The following is an 18,333-nucleotide window of genomic DNA, read 5'->3' on the forward strand; positions in this document are numbered from 1 at the left end:
TGGCTCAAAACACAAGTCAGCCCCCAGCAGAAGGGGTAGAAGAAGTGCCAGTTCACATCTACTCCTTTTCCCTCAGGTGCAGATCAGTGATTATAGTCAATAATTTTAGTTATCTGAGGAATCTTAATAGAAATAAAACATGATGGCTGACTAACTTGGAGTGAGGTGACAGGACCAATAGACTGATCCTGTTTTGCCCCCTATATGGAGGTGTTGTTTTGATTTTCACACTAATTTACCTAATAAAATCAACCAGAACTCCATGCGTACCAGCTCAGGTGGTTCACTTGATTTGGAGTGAGGTGACATTATGGGGTTTCTAAGTTTTCAGAGTCTGGGAGAATTGCTTGATGTTAAAGGTCAGATGGGCAGAATTGGCCAGAGTGTGGGATTTTGTTCTCTTCATTCATGGCTACACCCATTATGTCAGAGCTGGAAAAATTCTGGGAACCGTCATGTAGATGCCTAAAATTCAGAAAAGCAAAAAAGAAAACGAAAAAGCAAGCAAGCAAAAAATAAAATAAAATAAAATAAAAGCACTAAGCTAAACAACAGCAAAATAATAAAAATAAACCAAAAAAATAGGCAAAATAGCAATAACATAAGAGAGTCAAAAAGAAAATATTTCACTGGCTCTTAAAATTTCTTGACTAGCATATAAGGCTTCTAAATTATCAATAATTCCCAACTAATGGTTGCTGCTCTCTATAGGAACTGAAGGACTAAAGGAAGCTGGGTATCTGAGACATTATATCAGAGGTTTTCAACCCAGTCCTCAGGGCACACACAATCAGTCAGGATTTCAGGATATCCCAAATTCAATGGAGATATCCTGAAAACCCCAACCAGCTTGGTATGCCTTGAGGACTGGATTAAAAACTTCTTCTTTACAAATGTATATCTGTAAAATGAATAACCTATGAAATTTTGAGTTCAGGACAGAATAAGTAGTGACTGATTGATGCAGCATTACAACATAATATTCACCAGGATGCCCTGTAATGTGTCACATTATCTCAGTGTACAGTCACATGACTCACATTACTACATGGCACATTGGTCTGCTGGACAACTCTGGTTACTTTGCATGAAACACAGAAGTGTCACAGGACACCATAAATCAGATGCACTATGCATTTTCCTCCCAGACACAAAAGGGTAGAAAAAGTTTAGTACCTAGTGCCCACATCAAGTTTCTGGATTATACAATGATGATTAAATAGATCCTCACCAATTCACGACACCAAACATGTGCTTAGGTTCTTTATAAACAGGGGTCTTATTCCCCATTGTACATACCATAACCCAGGGGTGTCAAACTGCAATTCTAGAGGGTCACAAACCAGTCTGGTTTTCAGGATATTCCTAATGAACAATGCATGAGATATTTGCATATAATGGAAGCAGTGTATGCAAAGGTGAAATTGGATCAAACCTACTATTTTTCTGTCCTCAAGCCTTTCCAGACCAGTCCAGATGTGTGGTTTTACCTTCTCCTGCCAGCAGATGAAGACTGAGAACCACTAGATGAAAGCTTTCTTTTGCAATATAGCCCTAGTCAGTATTCCTTACCAAAGCAGTGAACCAAATTTTTTATTTATTTTTTATTACATTTGTACCCCGCGCTTTCCCACTCATAAATAACCAATCAGCTAATCCCCTCATAAAACAGAGACAAGAAGCAATCAAAAGAATCTGTCCAATAAACAAGATTTGTACAGCCTGTAGTACTTGGAACTAGAACGATCCAAGTTCCTTAACCTTTAACTCTGGTTCTATTTTTCTCGACCTCCTAGGCTGACACACGATCATGTTTTGGACTGGTCTGGAAAGACTCAAGAAAAGAAACATTTCAGCTTTCTTACCATCCCTCCAGACAGTCCAGATGCAGTACCCAATGGGGGTGGGAGCCAGACAAGCCGAACCTCAGCACTCTAGCCCTGAAGGCTGCATCCTAGGGAGTCTGTACATCCAGTTGATAGTGATGCACAATAGAATGAAGGGACAACCATATGGAAGCCTTGCAAATATCTTGTGGAGGAATAAGGCTATGTTTTAACTATGACACTGTTTGCACCAAGTAGAATGCCCCCTCAGAGCTGTAGGCACCAGCTGTCCCCTGATAATATAAGCAGATCCATGGAGCCACTGTGGTATTAGAAGGAACCTAATAAAGTACTACCTTTCCCCAAGATATTATCAGAAAATGTTCCCGACAGGAAAGGGCCTACAACTCCGAAATTCTCCTAGCAGAACAGATGGCCACTAGGAATGCCGTTTCAGTATTAGGTCCCAAAAGGAAACCAGACCTATTGTGTTTGAATTAGCACTGAAAGCAAGAAGTTCAGATCTTAGGAGGCACCACTGCCCTCCAAGTGGGCCTCAAGTGCTTAACTCCTTTCAGAAAATTAGATACATCTGAGTAGACAGCCAAGGTGCAGCCCTATACTGAGCCCCTGTAACATGCTATGGCTGCTAGCTGAACTCAAAATGACACCAGTCCAGACCATCCTGTAAGAAGTCCAAAATTTCTCCCACAGAGGAGTGCAACAGAACTACTTTCTGTTCCTGGTGCTAGCCTTAAAAACTCTCCAGACTCTAACATAGGTCAGTAAGGTTGAGGTCTTGTGAGAACACAAAAGGGTATCAATGATCCAGACAGAATAAACTCACTTCCTCAGCCTCACCCCAGGGGCGTAGCCAGACAACAGACTTTGGGTGGGCCTGTGCAAGAATTGGGTGGGCACCAAGTGTTCTCTCCTCCCTTCCAAAAAACATTTATCTCAGATGGTGGGAAAACGCTTCTTCCCACCTTGGCAGCAGGCATGCACTGAAAACTGAGCATGCGCAGGTGCCGGTATTGTGGAGAGTAGCATATTCGTTACCATCAGGGGGAAATCTTCAGGTGGCAGAGCTTGGGATTCCCACCAGTTAGCACTAAACATGTGCTACTGTTGGGTGGGCCTGAGCCATAAATGGGTGGGCCCTGGTCCACCCGAGCCCACCTGTGGCTACGCCACTGCCTCACCCTCTCAATAGCTAAGCCTCTAAAAATACCAGAGAATCACCTACCAAAAACCTAAAAGCCAATCCAGAACCACCAGGACCACCAAGCCTGGATGGCTCTCTACTTTCTGAATAACATCAGGGGCCATGGAGAAAAAGCAGGCTGGAGCTTGGCCACGGGTGTACTAGGGTGTCAATGTCCACTAACCATCATTCCTTCCATTGACTGAAGAGACATGGAAGCTAGAAGGATGCTTGAGCACATAGGGAGAGGAATGGCCAGTAGGAAAAAGGGGGTGATGATGTCCATGTATAAGTCTCTGGTGAGACCTCATTTAGAATATTGTGTACAATTCTAGAAACCGCACCATCAAAAAGATATAAACAGGATGGAGTTGGTCGAGAGGGTGGCTACTAAAATAGTCATTAGTCTTCATCATAAAACATATGGGAAGAGACTTAAAGATCTCAATATGTATACTTTGAAAGAAAGGCAGGAGTGGGTCCCTAGACCCAGCAGCCTCCACTGGATTCTCCTCTGATATCTTCAGTGCTGACAGTACCTGTAAAGTTATAAAGAAGAGATTATCCCTTTGGAATTTCTTCACCATCAAGGCATCTTCTCCAAGACCTCCTTCACACTCAGGAGATCCTCCTGTGTGGCCTCCATGGCCCCCAGGAACCTCTCCATTGGATCCAGCAAATCTGTTGACCTCAGGGACACATTCTCCCCCACCCCACATCTCCCGCACTCATGCCGAGAAACTGGGATCTTCTGCTGAGTGGCCTCCCTGTTCAGCAGCAGCAGGAAATTCCTTCATAAAACACCAGAACTGTTCTCTGAGTCTGACGTCCTGCACGTACAATTATGTGCAGGACGTCAGCAAACAAATTGAAGAGCAGGAAGGACTGAGAAGACGTCGGCTGGCGGGGAGTGGGATCCCCCGCCAGCAAAAGTAAAAGGTAGGCGGCGGCGGGGCGGGTTCGCCGGGAGGGGGGTCCTGGGGTGAATCTGCGGGGGCCCCGGCCCCCTCAGGCCCCACGTAGCTACGCCACTGCCGCAAACGGTAAAACCTATGCAGAACCCCTTTGTGCATTACTCACTGAATGACATGCATGCTAAACTGGATTGAACCAGTCAAAATCGGACGTTCCTAGCATGGTAAGCTTTGTTCATCGGCACCCCAGTTGGGTTTTCACGATATCCATAATGAATATGTATGAGATAAATCTGCATGCACATACAAAAATTAATAAATATGCACAAAATATAGGTGATGATATCTTTTTAATGAAATTCATGGTTGCTATTAACTACTACATCATATTCATAAGAAAAAAAATTATGTTGAATAAAGCTTAGTGTGCGCTGACAGACATTAGTGTGCGCTAAATGCTGCATATCCTATTTTATACCTCTTGGCCACATGTCTGTTAGTGCACATTAAGCTTTAGTAAAAAAGAGCCCCATAGTATTTCAGTGGATTAATGTAATATATTTTCTAATTAGTTTATGGGAGCTAAACCCCCCCTTTTTCAGGACATAATTTCTTAATCTTTATTTCCATTACGTAGCTTCCCACTATTCCAGAACCTGTGGAATACTTGTGTCCATCAACCAGCAGGTGAAAACTGAGCTGAAACACATCTCTCTTGGCATCCAGTCCAGCTTCTCAGTATTTTCTATCTCTAGCAGGTGAATGGACGCACTTATCAGCTTCTGGTTCTGAGTGAATTGCCCCTGGTCCAGTTGGTCAACTGGTCCCCAGTTGAGATTTGCGGGTGGCTTGAGTCTGCATAGTCATATCTGGAGGTCTTCAGATCCCTGTCTCTGGTAACCCCGCAAATTTACTTCTTTCCTCCCTTCACCTCTTCCCTGTTTCCGGTCGAGCTCTCTTTTCCATACATTAAGAAAAAAAAAAGGAGAAGGAAAGAGGTTTGCTGGAAAGCGTGATACAGAATATCAGTCCTGAGCCTCTCTCATCTGTGGCAAGACTTGCGGAGATTGTGAGCTTGAGTGGAGCAGACGGCAGTGGTAAGTCCAAGTAAAGTTTGACTCAGAACTGCTTGGAGGGCTGCAAGTTCTACTTGGTGCAGGGGAGGGATCCTGACTCACCACAGGGGACACGTTGTGCTGCGCTGGTGTCAGACGGGGTGAATGGCGACTCCTGCGGAGGAAGTTAAACAGTGTTCCCACTGTGGGACCCACTGGCCGGTGTTGTGGCATTTAAGTGCATGCAAGCCAGGAATCCTGCGGGACATGGAGGAAACAGTCATCGGCAGCACATCTTTGGATTTGGCGCAGCATCCAAATATGCTGGGGTATTTGGGTTCTCCAGCAGGGCTGGTATGCATCAGAGTGTGGGAATGGGCGCCATTTTGTCAGGGTCGACTGGTAGTGAGGAGCAGCCTCTGTCTCATCATGCACAGGTCACAGCTGCCATTTTACAACCTCAGGGTACGACAGAGCATTCAGCTACATCGGGGATCTTTGTTTTCTCTGGAGTTTATATTACTCTTACACCATGCCTATTTACTGAAGCAGGGACCATCAGAGTTGCTGCAAGGTGCTTCAGTTTCTCGCCCCACTGCCCCTCTGGCTCCTAAGAGATCTTGTTTAGATCTCCAGGAGTAGGCAAAGAAGAACATAAGAATAGCCATACTGGGTCAGACCAATGGTCCATCTAGCCCAGTATCCTGCTTCCCACAGTGGCCAATCCAGGTCACAAGTATCTGGCAGAAACCCAATTAGTAGCAACAATCCATGCTACCAATCCCACAGTGTTGTTCAAAGTACTAGGTTAAAGTACTTAAGTAAAAGTAAAAATAAACATATATTTTAATACTTAAGTAAAAGTACAGTGAAGGACACATTTTAAAAAATCTACATAAGTAAAAGTAAAAATGTTATTGCTTAATATAACACTTTTTGAGTAAAAAGTAAAAGTACTGCAACTACAATGAATGCAACTATTGTTAATATTTTTATCCAACAACTTCGTTGCTCTACAATTCAATCCACTTTGCTTTCAGTATAACTACATTTTTGAAAATGACTGTCACTCATAATCCAGCACAGCTAAAAAGATTCAACTGCACTAGCAGAATGTGGATTGTTCAGTCTGATAAAAATAAAAATTCCTTCAAATTAGATCAGGTTACAATATTACTGATGTCTTCTAACTGATCTGCAGGTTATGATCAAGGGAATCTCTATCTATATGAAACATTTGACTTCTATATAGCAAAGAGTATTTTAGAAATGTTAAGTAGTAGTAGTAGTTTATCACCATTATTGTCATTACCATCAGCATTAGAAGTGGTGCTGTCTAATTCATCACTTGCATCTTCATCTTTATCTTTGTTATCATTATCATGCTGTTCGGTTACAAAGAAGGCTTTCACAAAGTTGCAATCATTGTGTTGTTCTAACAATTTTTCGTCTGATGGCAAACTCTAAATATCTTCAAGAACTGATGCAAGAATATCAAATGTGTGGAAACCTTTCAGTCTTAAGGCCAGACAAGCAAACTTCCTCTCTAAAGACTCTTATCAATCCAGTGGACAGTCACCCCAATGTAAAATTTCCCACGAGATAAGCAGTCTGTTGTGGTAGAGACATACTGCAATCCCGGTGCAAGCAGTGGCTTCCTCCATGTCCATTTCAATAACAGACTATGGACGTTTCCTCCAGGAACTTGTCCAAACCTTTTTTAAACTCAGGTATGCTAGCCGCTGTTACCATATCCTCCGGCTGCGAGTTCAAGAGCTTAACTATTTTTTGAGTGAAAACATACGTCATCCTATTTGTTTTAAAAGTATTTCCATGTATCTCTGGTTCTTCCTCCTTATCTGATATGGCCTTGGCCTATTCAGAGGAGCTACTGTTGAAGGAGCCGTTAGAGGAGGGAGATCTCCCTCCTGAGAAGGGGGATGATCAGAAAATACTGAGGTTGTTTCATAAAGAGGAGCACAGTACTCTTTATTTCTGAGGCTCTGCCGATGTTTTCCATTGAGGAGCCTTCTGCTTCAGCTTAGGGCTTAGAGGTCCTTCAGAGGCCTTTTCGATGCATCCAGACATTCAGGACCTAATTGCATTAGAATGGGTGATACCTTGAATCTGTTGGAATAAAGCTCTACTACTACTACTACTACTTAACATTTCTAGAGCGCTACTAGGGTTACGCAGCGCTGTACAAATTAACAAATAAGGACAGTCCCTGCTCAGAAGAGCTTACAATCTAAAGGACGAAATGTCAAGTTGGGGTAGTTTAGATTTCCTGAGAAAAGGTGTAGTGATTAGGTGCCGAAGGCGACATTGAAGAGGTGGGCTTTGAGCAATGATTTGAAGATGGGTAGGGAGGGGGCCCGGCGTATGGGCTCAGGGAGTTTGTTCCAAGCATGGGGTGAAGCGAGGCAGAAAGGGCGAAGCCTAGAGTTGGCGGTGGTGGAGAAGGGTACTGAAAGGAGGGATTTGTCAAGAGAGCGGAGGTTACGGGTGGGGACATAAGGGGAGATGAGAGTAGAGAGATAAGGAGGGGCTACAGATAGAGTGCATTTGTAGGTGAGTAGGAGAAGCTTGAACTGTATGCGGTATCTGATCGGAAGCCAGTGAAGTGACTTGAGGAGAGGGGTGATATGAGTATATCGGTTGAGGCGGAAGATAAGACGTGCGGCCGAGTTCTGGATGGACTGAAGGGGGAATAGATGGCTAAGTGGGAGGCCGGTGAGGAGTAGGTTGCAGTAGTCAAGGCGAGAGGTAATGAGAGAGTGGATGAGAGTTCGAGTGGTGTGCTCGGAGAGGAGGGGGCGAATTTTGCTAATGTTATAGAGGAAGAAGCGACAGGTCTTGGCTATCTGCTGGATATGCGCAGAGAAGGAGAGGGAGGAGTCGAAGATGACACCAAGGTTGCGGGCAGATGAGACAGGGACGATGAGGGTGTTATCAATTGAGATAGAGAGTGAAGGGAGAGGAGAAGTGGGTTTGGGTGGGAACACAATAAGTTCCGTCTTGGCCATGTTTAGTTTCAAGTGACGGTTGGACATCCAGGCAGCAATGTCGGATAGGCAGGCCAGTACTTTGGCCTGGGTTTCCGCAGTGATTTCTGGTGTGGAGAGATAAAGCTGGGTGTCGTCAGCATAAAGATGATAGTGGAAACCATGAGAAGAGATTAGGGAGCCTAAGGAAGAGGTGTAGTTTGAAAAAAGAAGGGGCCCAAGGACAGAACCCTGGGGAACTCCAACAGAGAGCGGGATAGGGGAGGAGGATGAGCCATGAGAGTGCACTCTGAAGGTACGATGGGAGAGATAAGAGGAGAACCAGGAGAGGACAGAGCCCTGGAACCCAAAGGAGGACAGTGTGTCGAGAAGTAGGTTGTGATTGACAGTGTCAAAAGCGGCGGATAGGTTGAGGAGGATGAGGATTGAATAGTGACCTTTAGATTTGGCGAGGAACAGGTCATTGCAGACTTTAGATAGTGCTGTTTCTGTCGAGTGTAGGGGGCGAAAGCCGGATTGAAGCGGATCGAGGATGGCATGAGAGGAGAGGAAATCAATGCAGCGGCTGCGAATGGCGCGTTCAAGTATCTCGGAGAGGAAGGATAGGAGGGAAATGGGGCGGTAGTTGGAGGGACAGGTAGGGTCAAGTGATGGTTTTTTGAGGAGTGGTGTAACCACGGCAAGCTTGAAGGTGTCTGGGACAGTTGCAGTGGAGAGAGAGAGAGGTTGAGGATATGACAGATGGTGGGGGTGATAGTAGGAGTGACGGTGTTAAGTAAGTTGGTGGGGATGGGGTCTGAGGAACAGGTGATGGATTTCGAGGAGGAGAGGAGATGGGCGGTTTCCTCTTCGGTGATAGCAGGAAAAGAAGAGAAGGAGGCCTGGGTAGGTTGGTTGAGAGAGTGGGTTATAGGAGGAGGAGAAGGTTTAGTGGTGAATTCAAGGTTGATCTTCTGGACCTTGTCACGGAAGTAGTTGGCCAGAGATTGCGGAGAAAGTGAGGGAGGAGTGGGAGCGGAGGGCACTTTGAGGAGGGAGTTGAGGGTGGCAAAGAGACGACGAGGGTTAGAGCTGAGGGAATTAGTCAATTGGGTGTAATAGTCCTGTTTAGCGAGGAATAGGGAGGATTGGAAGGAGGATAGCATGAATTTGAAATGAATGAAGTCATTATGGGCGCGAGATTTCCTCCAGTGGCGTTCAGCCGAACGGGTGCAGGAGCGAAGGTATCGGGTGCAAGGGGTCAGCCAGGGCTGGGGATTGGTACGCCTTGTGGGACGGGAGATGGGCGGTGCAAGGGTGTCAAGAGCAGAGGAGAGAGTGGCATTGTAAGTGGAGACAGCTTTGTCAATAGATTTGGAGGACAAGATGGAAGGGAGGAGGTCAGAGATACAAGAGGATAAGGTGGGGGGGTCAACAGCCTGGAGATTTCTGGACGTAGTAGTTAGTGTGGGGCGAGATTGAGGGGGAGGGTGCTGAAGTGTGAATGTGATTAGGTGATGGTCAGAGAGAGGAAGAGTTGAAATGCAGAAATTGGAGGGAGAGCAAGTGGAAGAGAGGACGAGATCAAGACAGTGGCCAGATTTATGAGTAGGGGTGGTGGGGCTCAGTTGGAGGTTGAAGGAGGAGGTAAGAGTGAGGAACTGAGAAACATATGAGTCGGATGGGTTATCAGTGTGAATATTGAAGTCACCAAGAATGAGGGATGGGGATGAGGGCTCGAGAAAAACGGTGAGCCAGGCATCGAAGTCGGTAAGGAAGGAATGGAGGGATTTATAGGGGGGGGGCGGTATATGACTGCAACTCTGAGTGGCAGTGGGTGGAATAGACGGATGGAGTGAACTTCAAAGGATGAGAAGCAGTGAGACTGAGGTAGGGGGAGAGGTTGAAAACTGCAGGAGGGCGAAAGTAGTAGCCCGACGCCGCCACCGCGGTCAGCTGGGCGGGGCGAATGGGAGAAAAGATATCCACCGTGGCATAGGGCTGCGATTGAGGCAGAATTGTCGGGGTGAGCCAGGTTTCAGTTAGGGCAAGCAGTTGAAGGGAATGGGAGATGAAGAGATCGTGGATAAAGGGAAGTTTGTTGCAGATGGAGTGGGCGTTCCACAGGGCGCACGAGAAGGGGAGGGAGGAGGGGGGGAGGAGGGGATAGAGATGAGATTGGAGCTATCGCGGGAACGGTTGCTTAGATGAGGTGAGGGCGAGGACAAGTGTGGGGGACCTGGGTTGGGATTGATGTCTCCCGCGGATAGCAGGAGAAGGAGCAAGACAGTGCGGAGAAGGGTGGGAGAGGAAGGTCGACGAAGGCGACGAAGACGGGATGTGCTTAGGAAGAAAGGGGAAGGGTTCATGGCAGGAAGGAGGTGTTGAAGGTTGAGAGCTAGGAAGGAGGAGGAAGACAGTAGGGATGGTGAGGTGGTGGGGGACAGGGGTAGGTAGGGTATTGGAGTAGCGAGGAGGACGGAAGAGGACAGGGATGGGTAGTGAGATCATGTGGTAGATGGCGGTTGGAGGGGGAAAAGATTGGGGAGGGACAGGGCAAGGAATAGGATGTGGATGGGGGCCATGGGTAGTGACTGAGGTGTTCACAGGGCAGGTCGGTGGGCTGGGAGACAGGCAGGTGGTGAGAGTGATCAGTCGGGGAAGGGAGTGATGAGCTGGTGGGGAGATGGGCTGGGAGGTGGTATTCTGTCAGGTGAGTGGCTAGTAAGCAGGTTGAGTGGCAGGAGCAGGTGGATTGGGTATCAGGCAGGAAGGAGCAGGTGAGTGCGGACAGGTTTCGGGGTGGATTGGGTAACAGGCGGTGAGTGGGGTGGAGGGCACGGCAGTAGTGCTGGAACAAGCTGGAATGGTTTGAAGCAGGAGCTGGCGGACTACACAAGCTGAAGCAGACAGACTGGAACAGGCTAGACAATCTAGAATAAGCTGATGCAGATGGGCTGGAACAGGCTGAATCAGGCAGTCTGGAGCAGGCTGGGTCAGGCAGTCGGGAGCAGGCTGAGTCAGGCAATCTGGAGCAAGCTGGCTGGAGCAGGAGGTCAGGAGCAAGCAGGTAGGCTGGATCAGGCGGACTGGAACAAGGTGGAGCAGGATGACTGGAGCAATCAGGGAGAAGCTGGAACAGGCTGGGTCAGGCAGTCGGGAGCAAGCTGGCTGGAGCAGGAGGTCAGGAGCAAGCAGGGAGGCTGGATCAGGCGGACTGGAACAAGGTGGAGCAGGATGACTGGAGCAAGCAGGGAGAAGCTGGAACAGGCGGACTGGAACAAGCTGGAAGAAGCTGGATCAGGCGGACTGGAGCAAGCAGGAAGAGGCTGGATCGGCGGACTGGAACAAGTTGGCTGGATCAGGCGAACTGGAGCAAGCAGGGAGAGCCGGATCGGGCGGACTGGAACAAGCTGGATCAGGTGGACTGGGACAAGTTGGATCAGGCAGACTGGAACAGGCAGGAAGAAGCTGGGTCAGGCGGACTGGAGCAAGCAGGAAGAAGCTGGGTCAGGCGAACTGGAGCACGCAGGAAGAAGCTGGGTCAGGCGAACTGGAGCAGGCAGGAAGAAGCCGGATCAGGCGGACTGGAGCAAGCAGGAAGAAGCTGGGTCAGGCGGACTGGAGCAAGCAGGAAGAAGCTAGGTCAGGCGGACTGGAGCACGCAGGAAGAAGCTGGATCAGGCGGATTGGAGCAGGCAGGAAGAAGCTGGGTCAGGCGAACTGGAGCAGGCAGGAAGAAGCCGGAACATGCGGACTGGGGCAGGCAGGAAGAAGCTGGATCAGGCGGGCTGGAACAAGCTGGAAGAAGCTGGATCAGGCGGACTGGAGCAAGAAGGAAGAGGCTGGATTGGCGGACTGGAACAAGTTGGCTGGATCAGGCGAACTGGAGCAAGCAGGGAGAGCCGGATTGGGCGGACTGGAACAAGCTGGATCAGGTGGACTGGGACAAGTTGGATCAGGCAGACTGGAACAGGCAGGAAGAAGCTGGGTCAGGCGGACTGGAGCAAGCAGGAAGAAGCTAGATCAGGCGGATTGGAGCAGGCAGGAAGAAGCTGGGTCAGGCGAACTGGAGCAGGCAGGAAGAAGCTGGGTCAGGCGAACTGGAGCAGGCAGGAAGAAGCCGGAACATGCGGACTGGGGCAGGCAGGAAGAAGCTGGATCAGGCGGGCTGGAACAAGCTGGAAGAAGCTGGATCAAGAGGACTGGAGCAGGCTGGAGGAAACCGGATCATGCGGACTGGAGCAAGCAGGAGGAAGCTGGATCAGGCGGACTGGAGCAAGCTGGAAGAAGCCTGGTCATGCGGACTGGAGGACGCAGGAATAAGCTGGATCAGGTGGACTGGAACAACAGGGAGAAACTGGATTGGGTGGCTGGAACAAGTTGGCTGGATCAGGCGAAAGATAGATGTTCAGGATACAGAGACTTCTTAATCTGGAGGCTGTGGGAGGTGGAGATCTGAAGAGAGGTAGTTGTATTGCAGGGGGAGGAGAAGGTAGTTGAACAGGTAGAAATAGTCCAAAGCTGGGTGACTGCAATGTGCAATATCTCATTTGGAAGGAGATATTTACAGGGTAAAAAATCCAGGTTCGTTACAGGGATTTTCAGCCGGATAGAGCTGTCTGGAGCGAGATGGGGTCATCTCCATGCCCCTGGCTGGATGGTGTTAGCATACCTCATACCACATTTAAGATGTGTTTTCTGCCTTCTTATTGGATTGCTTGAGAGTGGGAAGAGCAATGTCTCACCTCTACCTGTTAGCTCCAGAGGAGAAACATAAATTGCAGCTTTTCAGGGTGGGCTCCCTGGTTATGGCGGTGACTAAGAAGACCACCTTGTTACTGGAAGGGGGCATTGCCCTAAAAAAACCTACAGGATAAGAAGCTAGAAGGCTCACTGAAACAGCCTTTGAAGTGGCCTCTTTGGGCCTTCAAGTGACAGTGTGCAGCTCATTCGTGGCAAGAGCATGCCTGAAGTGGCTTCAGCAGTCGGCAACACAAAACGGTACCATAACGCCCATCTGGAAGTGGGGTTGGCATACTTGGTGGATGCTATTTATGACATATTACAGGTTACGGCTCACAGTATGTCTTTGGCTGTCATGGCACGTCGGCAACCCTGTTTGTGGCATTGGGCAGCAGATGCAGCATCAAAGTCTAGTTAAACTGCCCTTTCAGGGCAAATGGCTATTTGGAAAAGATCTCAGTAACTTGGGAAAAGAACTGAGGGAAACTAAGTCACAGTGGTTGACAGGATAAGCCGAAAGCCGCTGGTCATCCATCTTCAGGGGGCTCTCAATCTCGATTTGAGGACAGCAGATGGTACCAACCTGGTTGTCAGCAATATGGTTAGATGTTCCACTTTCAGGCACACACCAATCTTCCTCTCGTGTGGACAGGAAATCTTTCTCTCAGTCAGTTACAGCACCCAATGCCTCCAGGGCTTCGCAATGATGCGAGGCAGGTCTACTCTTCTCTTTCTCTGATGGGAAGACCTCTATTTAGGAGTTTCAAGAGGAGTGGGCCAAAATCACATCAGACAAGTGGGTTCTGGATATTCTTACAGAAGATTTTAAGTTGGAGTTCTCCTGCCCGGTCACTACTCTCTTTTTGTGGTCTCCTTGTTGAAAGAGAACCAAGGCAGTCGAGGTTCAGGCCACTTTGCTGGCACTCCGGGCCATTGTTCCAGTTCCCTAGGCCGAACAGGGACAAGGCAGATACTCTATATACTTCACTGTCCTGAAGGAAGAAACCTTTCATCTGGCCTTCTATCTCAAAGGTCTAAACCGCTGCCTTTGTGTGTCCCGCTTTCGCATGGAGACACAAAGAGCAGTCATAGCCTTGGTTCAAGTGGGAGAGTTTCTCACTGCTCTCGATAAGAAGGTATACTTGCATATACCCTATTGCCACCACATCAGAGGTTTCTACATTTTCACTTCCAGTTCACACTCACCACAACTCCAAGAATGTTTACCAAGGTTATGGTGGTAGTGGTGGCATTCCTTCGGTGCCAGGGAATAAGAGTCCGCCTGTATCTCGATGACTGGTTCATTCATGTGTTGTCCTATTCAGACAGTGTTGTGGTGATGGACAAAGCTGTCCGTCTTCTGCAGTCATTGGGTTGGGTGATCAATTTTGAGAAGAGCAGACTAACTCCATTGCAGACACTAGAATATCTGGGCATTCTATTTGACACAGCAAAGGAGAGGATCTTCCTCACTGGTTCTACAGATTCATCTTCTCCTTGGTCTGGGTCTATGCTCAGGCTCTGGGGTCAATGATGGTGTTGATGGAAGTGGTGCCATGGGTAAGGGCTCATATGTGACTGCTACAAGAGTCTTCTCAGCCATTGGTGTCCAGTGCCACAGAAGTACAACCTTCATCTTCCTTAGATGCTGGTTGCCAGATGGAGTATCCAATGGAGGTTGTCGCCCAGCAATTTGACTGTCATAGCTCCCTTTCCGATAACACAATGGGAGGTGGTGACAATGGATGCCAGCACGTCAGGCTGGGGAGCTCATTACAAGTTTCATCTGGCACAGGGCACCTGGACAAAACAGAAGTCTCAGTGGTTGATAAATCACTTGGAGCTCAGGGCAGTACAGAATGTCTTATGTGACATCGCTCCCTTTCTGGCGGGGGCTCCAGTCTGAGTTTTCTCCACCAATGCGACAGCAGTGGCTTATATCAGCAAGCAAGGTGGGATCCACAGTCATCCAATGGTGATGGAGGGGGCTTCTCTCAAAAGTTGGGCAGAGAACAATCTATACTTGTCAGCAGCTCACATCACTGGGTCCTTGAATGTGGAGGTGGACTTTCTCAGCAGGATGACACCCAGAATATTCAGAATTCTTGGACACAGAATCTTCTCACTTTGTAAGTGTTTGAGAAGCACTGGCAAATCTGATGTGGAAAATTGAAATTCTTTTGTTTCCAGCACTCTCTACTTTTGAGCTATGGATGATATTTTTCTTTACATCACACAAATGGCTGAGGTATCTGGTATGAGAATCAACTGCTGCCAATCTTTTGTCTACAGTGGCAATGCTTGAACCTCGCCAGGATGAAGACAGTCTGTGAGATCAAATTCCTTCTTGATATATATAGCTCTTATTTTTCTTTTCTAATTGATTTTAATTCTACCTATGTGGGGTTTTTTTTTCACTGCTTACACAATAATGAAAGAGACTAAATATATCCAGGTAGTAGCATAGATAAAAAAGACTGAGGAATCTCAGCAGGATAAAGACGAGCCGGCCAATATTCAAAAGCAAATTAAGTGGGAAGGAGGGGATCCTGCCCTCTTAAATTGCTTGTCTGTGGCTAACTGTGAATATTCAGCAACAGTTAACTAGTTAGCACCGCTGAGTATTTGCGGTTAGCGCCTGAGCTGAAACTGGCTAACTTGTGGAATTGGCACTTATGCAGCTAACTGCTGATATTCAGCCCTTGACCGCATAACTACTACTACTTATCATTTCTGTAGCGCTACTAGATGTACGCAGCGCTGTACACTTGAACATGAAGAGACCGTCCCTGCCCGACAGAGCTTACCTGCCCGACAGAGCTTACAATCTAATTAGGACAAACAGGACAAACAAGAGATAAGGGAATATTAAAGTGACGATGATAAAATAAGGGTTCTGAACAAGTGAATAAGGGTTAGGAGTTAAAAGCAGCATCAAAAAGGTGGGCTTTTAGCTTAGATTTGAAGCTAAAAGCTTAAACTGGGCCACAGAAAGAGAAGTTCTATCTTTAAGTGGTTCAGTTTATGCGGTTAAGGGCTGAATATTGCACAACCACAAAAGTTTTGGTGGCCAACCTATAACTGGATATTCAATTCCAGTGCCTGGACATAGTCTGGCATTGAATATCTGGGAATACAGCTGGCAGCGGACATAAAAACACTGACCACTGCCGGCTGAATATCAGGCCCAAGAATGCTCTGAGAGTTGTCTGTCTTAGCGCCATCAGAAGATGTCACCCACCTGCGTTGATGATTTATCCTGCTTGTTAATGGGAAAACAGAGTTATTCATACTGTGTCACCATTTTAATCCATTACAAAATTAATCTACCAGCATACTCAGAGGTGGAAATCTTGGCCTATTAGCAGAATTCTCAGTTTCAGAGTGGTGCAGTCTTTGCATAACTATACATGCCTTATATGCAGTAGTGGTAATACTCGTATACACTTTTGTTGGTTTTAAGGACAATGCATTGTACCTGCAGAGACAGTTTAACCTTCTTTGTGACTGCTGTTTCAGGGAAGGTGCCCTGAACCATGGGCACAAGCCTGCTCTTGAGAACCCCTCCCTCTGGGTCGATAAGGTCACTGTCCTGACAGATTCGAGACATGACCACAAAGTACAGGGGGAAGTCTGTGGTGACGATCCGGCAGACTCTCTTCTTTTCTAGTTCGTCTTCACTCTCCAACTCTGTGCAAACAAAGAAGCCCTGGGTTAATGAGGCTGAGAGTGTCCCAATATCCTGAGCTTTGTATGAAACCCTTGCTCCATTTGCCAGCTCAACCCCTCACTTCCTCTGATTGTGAGACCCCCACTTCCTTTGCCAATGGACTCCATCAGAGCTGTGTGTGAGAGCCCTGTATCCTCTCCCTATCCATCTCCATACTCATCTCTACTCCTACTCATTGATCCCCGATAGAGCTGCATGCGAGATCCCCATTCTCCGTGCCACTACTGTTCCTAATACCTGATGCTGCTGAAAAAGTGATCACATTTATTCCACTTGCTTTTTATATATTAGTGTTGTGCTTAAAGAAATCTGAGCTCCGGATAGTTATCCCTGATACAGCCCATTGGGCGAAACATGGCCACGTTGGGTCATTTTATATGAGATCTGCAGTTCCTTTAATAAAAGGATCTTTTATCTACTATACACGATCTGCTGTCTTTCCTGCAATGCTATGTTGTGCCAGGGCACCTCAATCACAGGTCACGGCACCCTCATCAAATACCAATGAGTGGCAGACAGAGAATACTCTGAAGCCAACTTCAGACTCAGAGCTACAGTAACTCCAATACTATATTAGAAATATTGTCAGAACTAGTGAGACTGCACTCTGTACTTGACTGCTGCCCTCCTACTTTCCAAACACATGGATGGAATATCTTGCAGAATAGAATTCTGAAGCATAGTAACATAGGGGGTAATTCTCTATAGATAGCCTAAAGTTGTAGAATATTCATAACATCCAAAGATTTTATTAATGATACCATACACCAGCTGACTGGCAGTGTACTTTCAGTGAGGTTTAATACAGCATGCATTAACTATGCACAGAAATGAACAACTAGACAGTCTAAAGATCCGGAAGGGGACAGGTATTAACAGCGCCAGGATTGTAACAGTCTATTTAAAAAGGGACTTGCTGGGTGTGCTGGTTTTTCTCTTTTGAGTATTGTAATTGTTCCTATCGGAAGGTTTCCATTTTAGCCCCTGACGCAGCCCCTTTGGGCGAAACACGGCCTGTGTCGGGCAATTTTCTGGTATATGGTATCATTAATAAAATCTTTGGATGTTATATTGATCTGCTGGTTTGTTTTCCACGTTGGAATTTGCAGATCGTGTGCCTTGTTGTTTTTTTGGAATATTCATGTATGTCCGCAATTACACACCTAATTCTAGGTGCAAGCACTAATGCCAACTGAAAGGCTGGTGGAAATGCTTGCGTCTAACTGTTGACTGTTAATGGTATTCTATAACCAGTGCACGTAAGTACTAGACACGCCCCTGACCTGCCCATGCCTCTATAAGGCCCACTTCCAGTTGCACACTTTGGATTTTGCGCACATAATTTATAGAATCCCGACTAAGGGCAGTTATACAGGTAACTGCAAATTAAGGCCAATTAGAGCAAATTAACACCATATGAAGGAGTGGGTGGTACAAGGCAGGGTTTCCTTAAGAACACTCCTCATTGAAGCAGAGCCATAGGGATGTTAGCTTGTCTGGCCAGGAGGGCGGGGCTCAAGCAGAGAGCAGGAAACCAAAAACCTTCTGGCAGAACAGGACAGGGAAGCCCCAAGCAAGGATCCTCCCAAGGTGTTCTGGCTTGGTTGCAGTACCTGAGGGGAGTTCCAGGAAAGAGGAGTGGCCTTAGCTCAGATGCTTGCATCCTGTGTTGTAAGAAGCCTCACGTCTATGCTTCCACGGATTGTGTGAGAGGTTACTAGGACTGCTTGCCTAGGAAGGCCAATTATTCCTTGAACTGTGGAACTGTGATTATGCTTGAGAAAGCTTATTGCATATTGAAGTGTGGAAAGCACAAAAAAGTGGGAGGGCGACCAAGGATACCAGAAACTGGAAGATGTTCTTTAATTAAAAGT

The 18,333-nt window shown here is 47.1% G+C and overlaps 1 protein-coding gene across 6 annotated transcripts in view; it reads right to left on the reverse strand.

Annotated features, from left to right (window-relative positions):
- ANK1 (ankyrin 1) overlaps nt 1–18,333 on the reverse strand; it is a 319,396-nt gene that overhangs the window by 105,894 nt on the left and 195,169 nt on the right. For all 6 annotated transcript variants that reach the window (XM_030202059.1, XM_030202060.1, XM_030202058.1 and 3 more), the window contains one exon: nt 16,208–16,419. In XM_030202059.1, the coding sequence (XP_030057919.1) occupies nt 16,208–16,419 (212 nt within the window). The remainder of the gene's footprint in view (nt 1–16,207; nt 16,420–18,333) is intronic.

This window comes from Microcaecilia unicolor, chromosome 4, assembly GCF_901765095.1.
Source record: "Microcaecilia unicolor chromosome 4, aMicUni1.1, whole genome shotgun sequence".
NCBI lineage: Eukaryota > Metazoa > Chordata > Amphibia > Gymnophiona > Siphonopidae > Microcaecilia > Microcaecilia unicolor.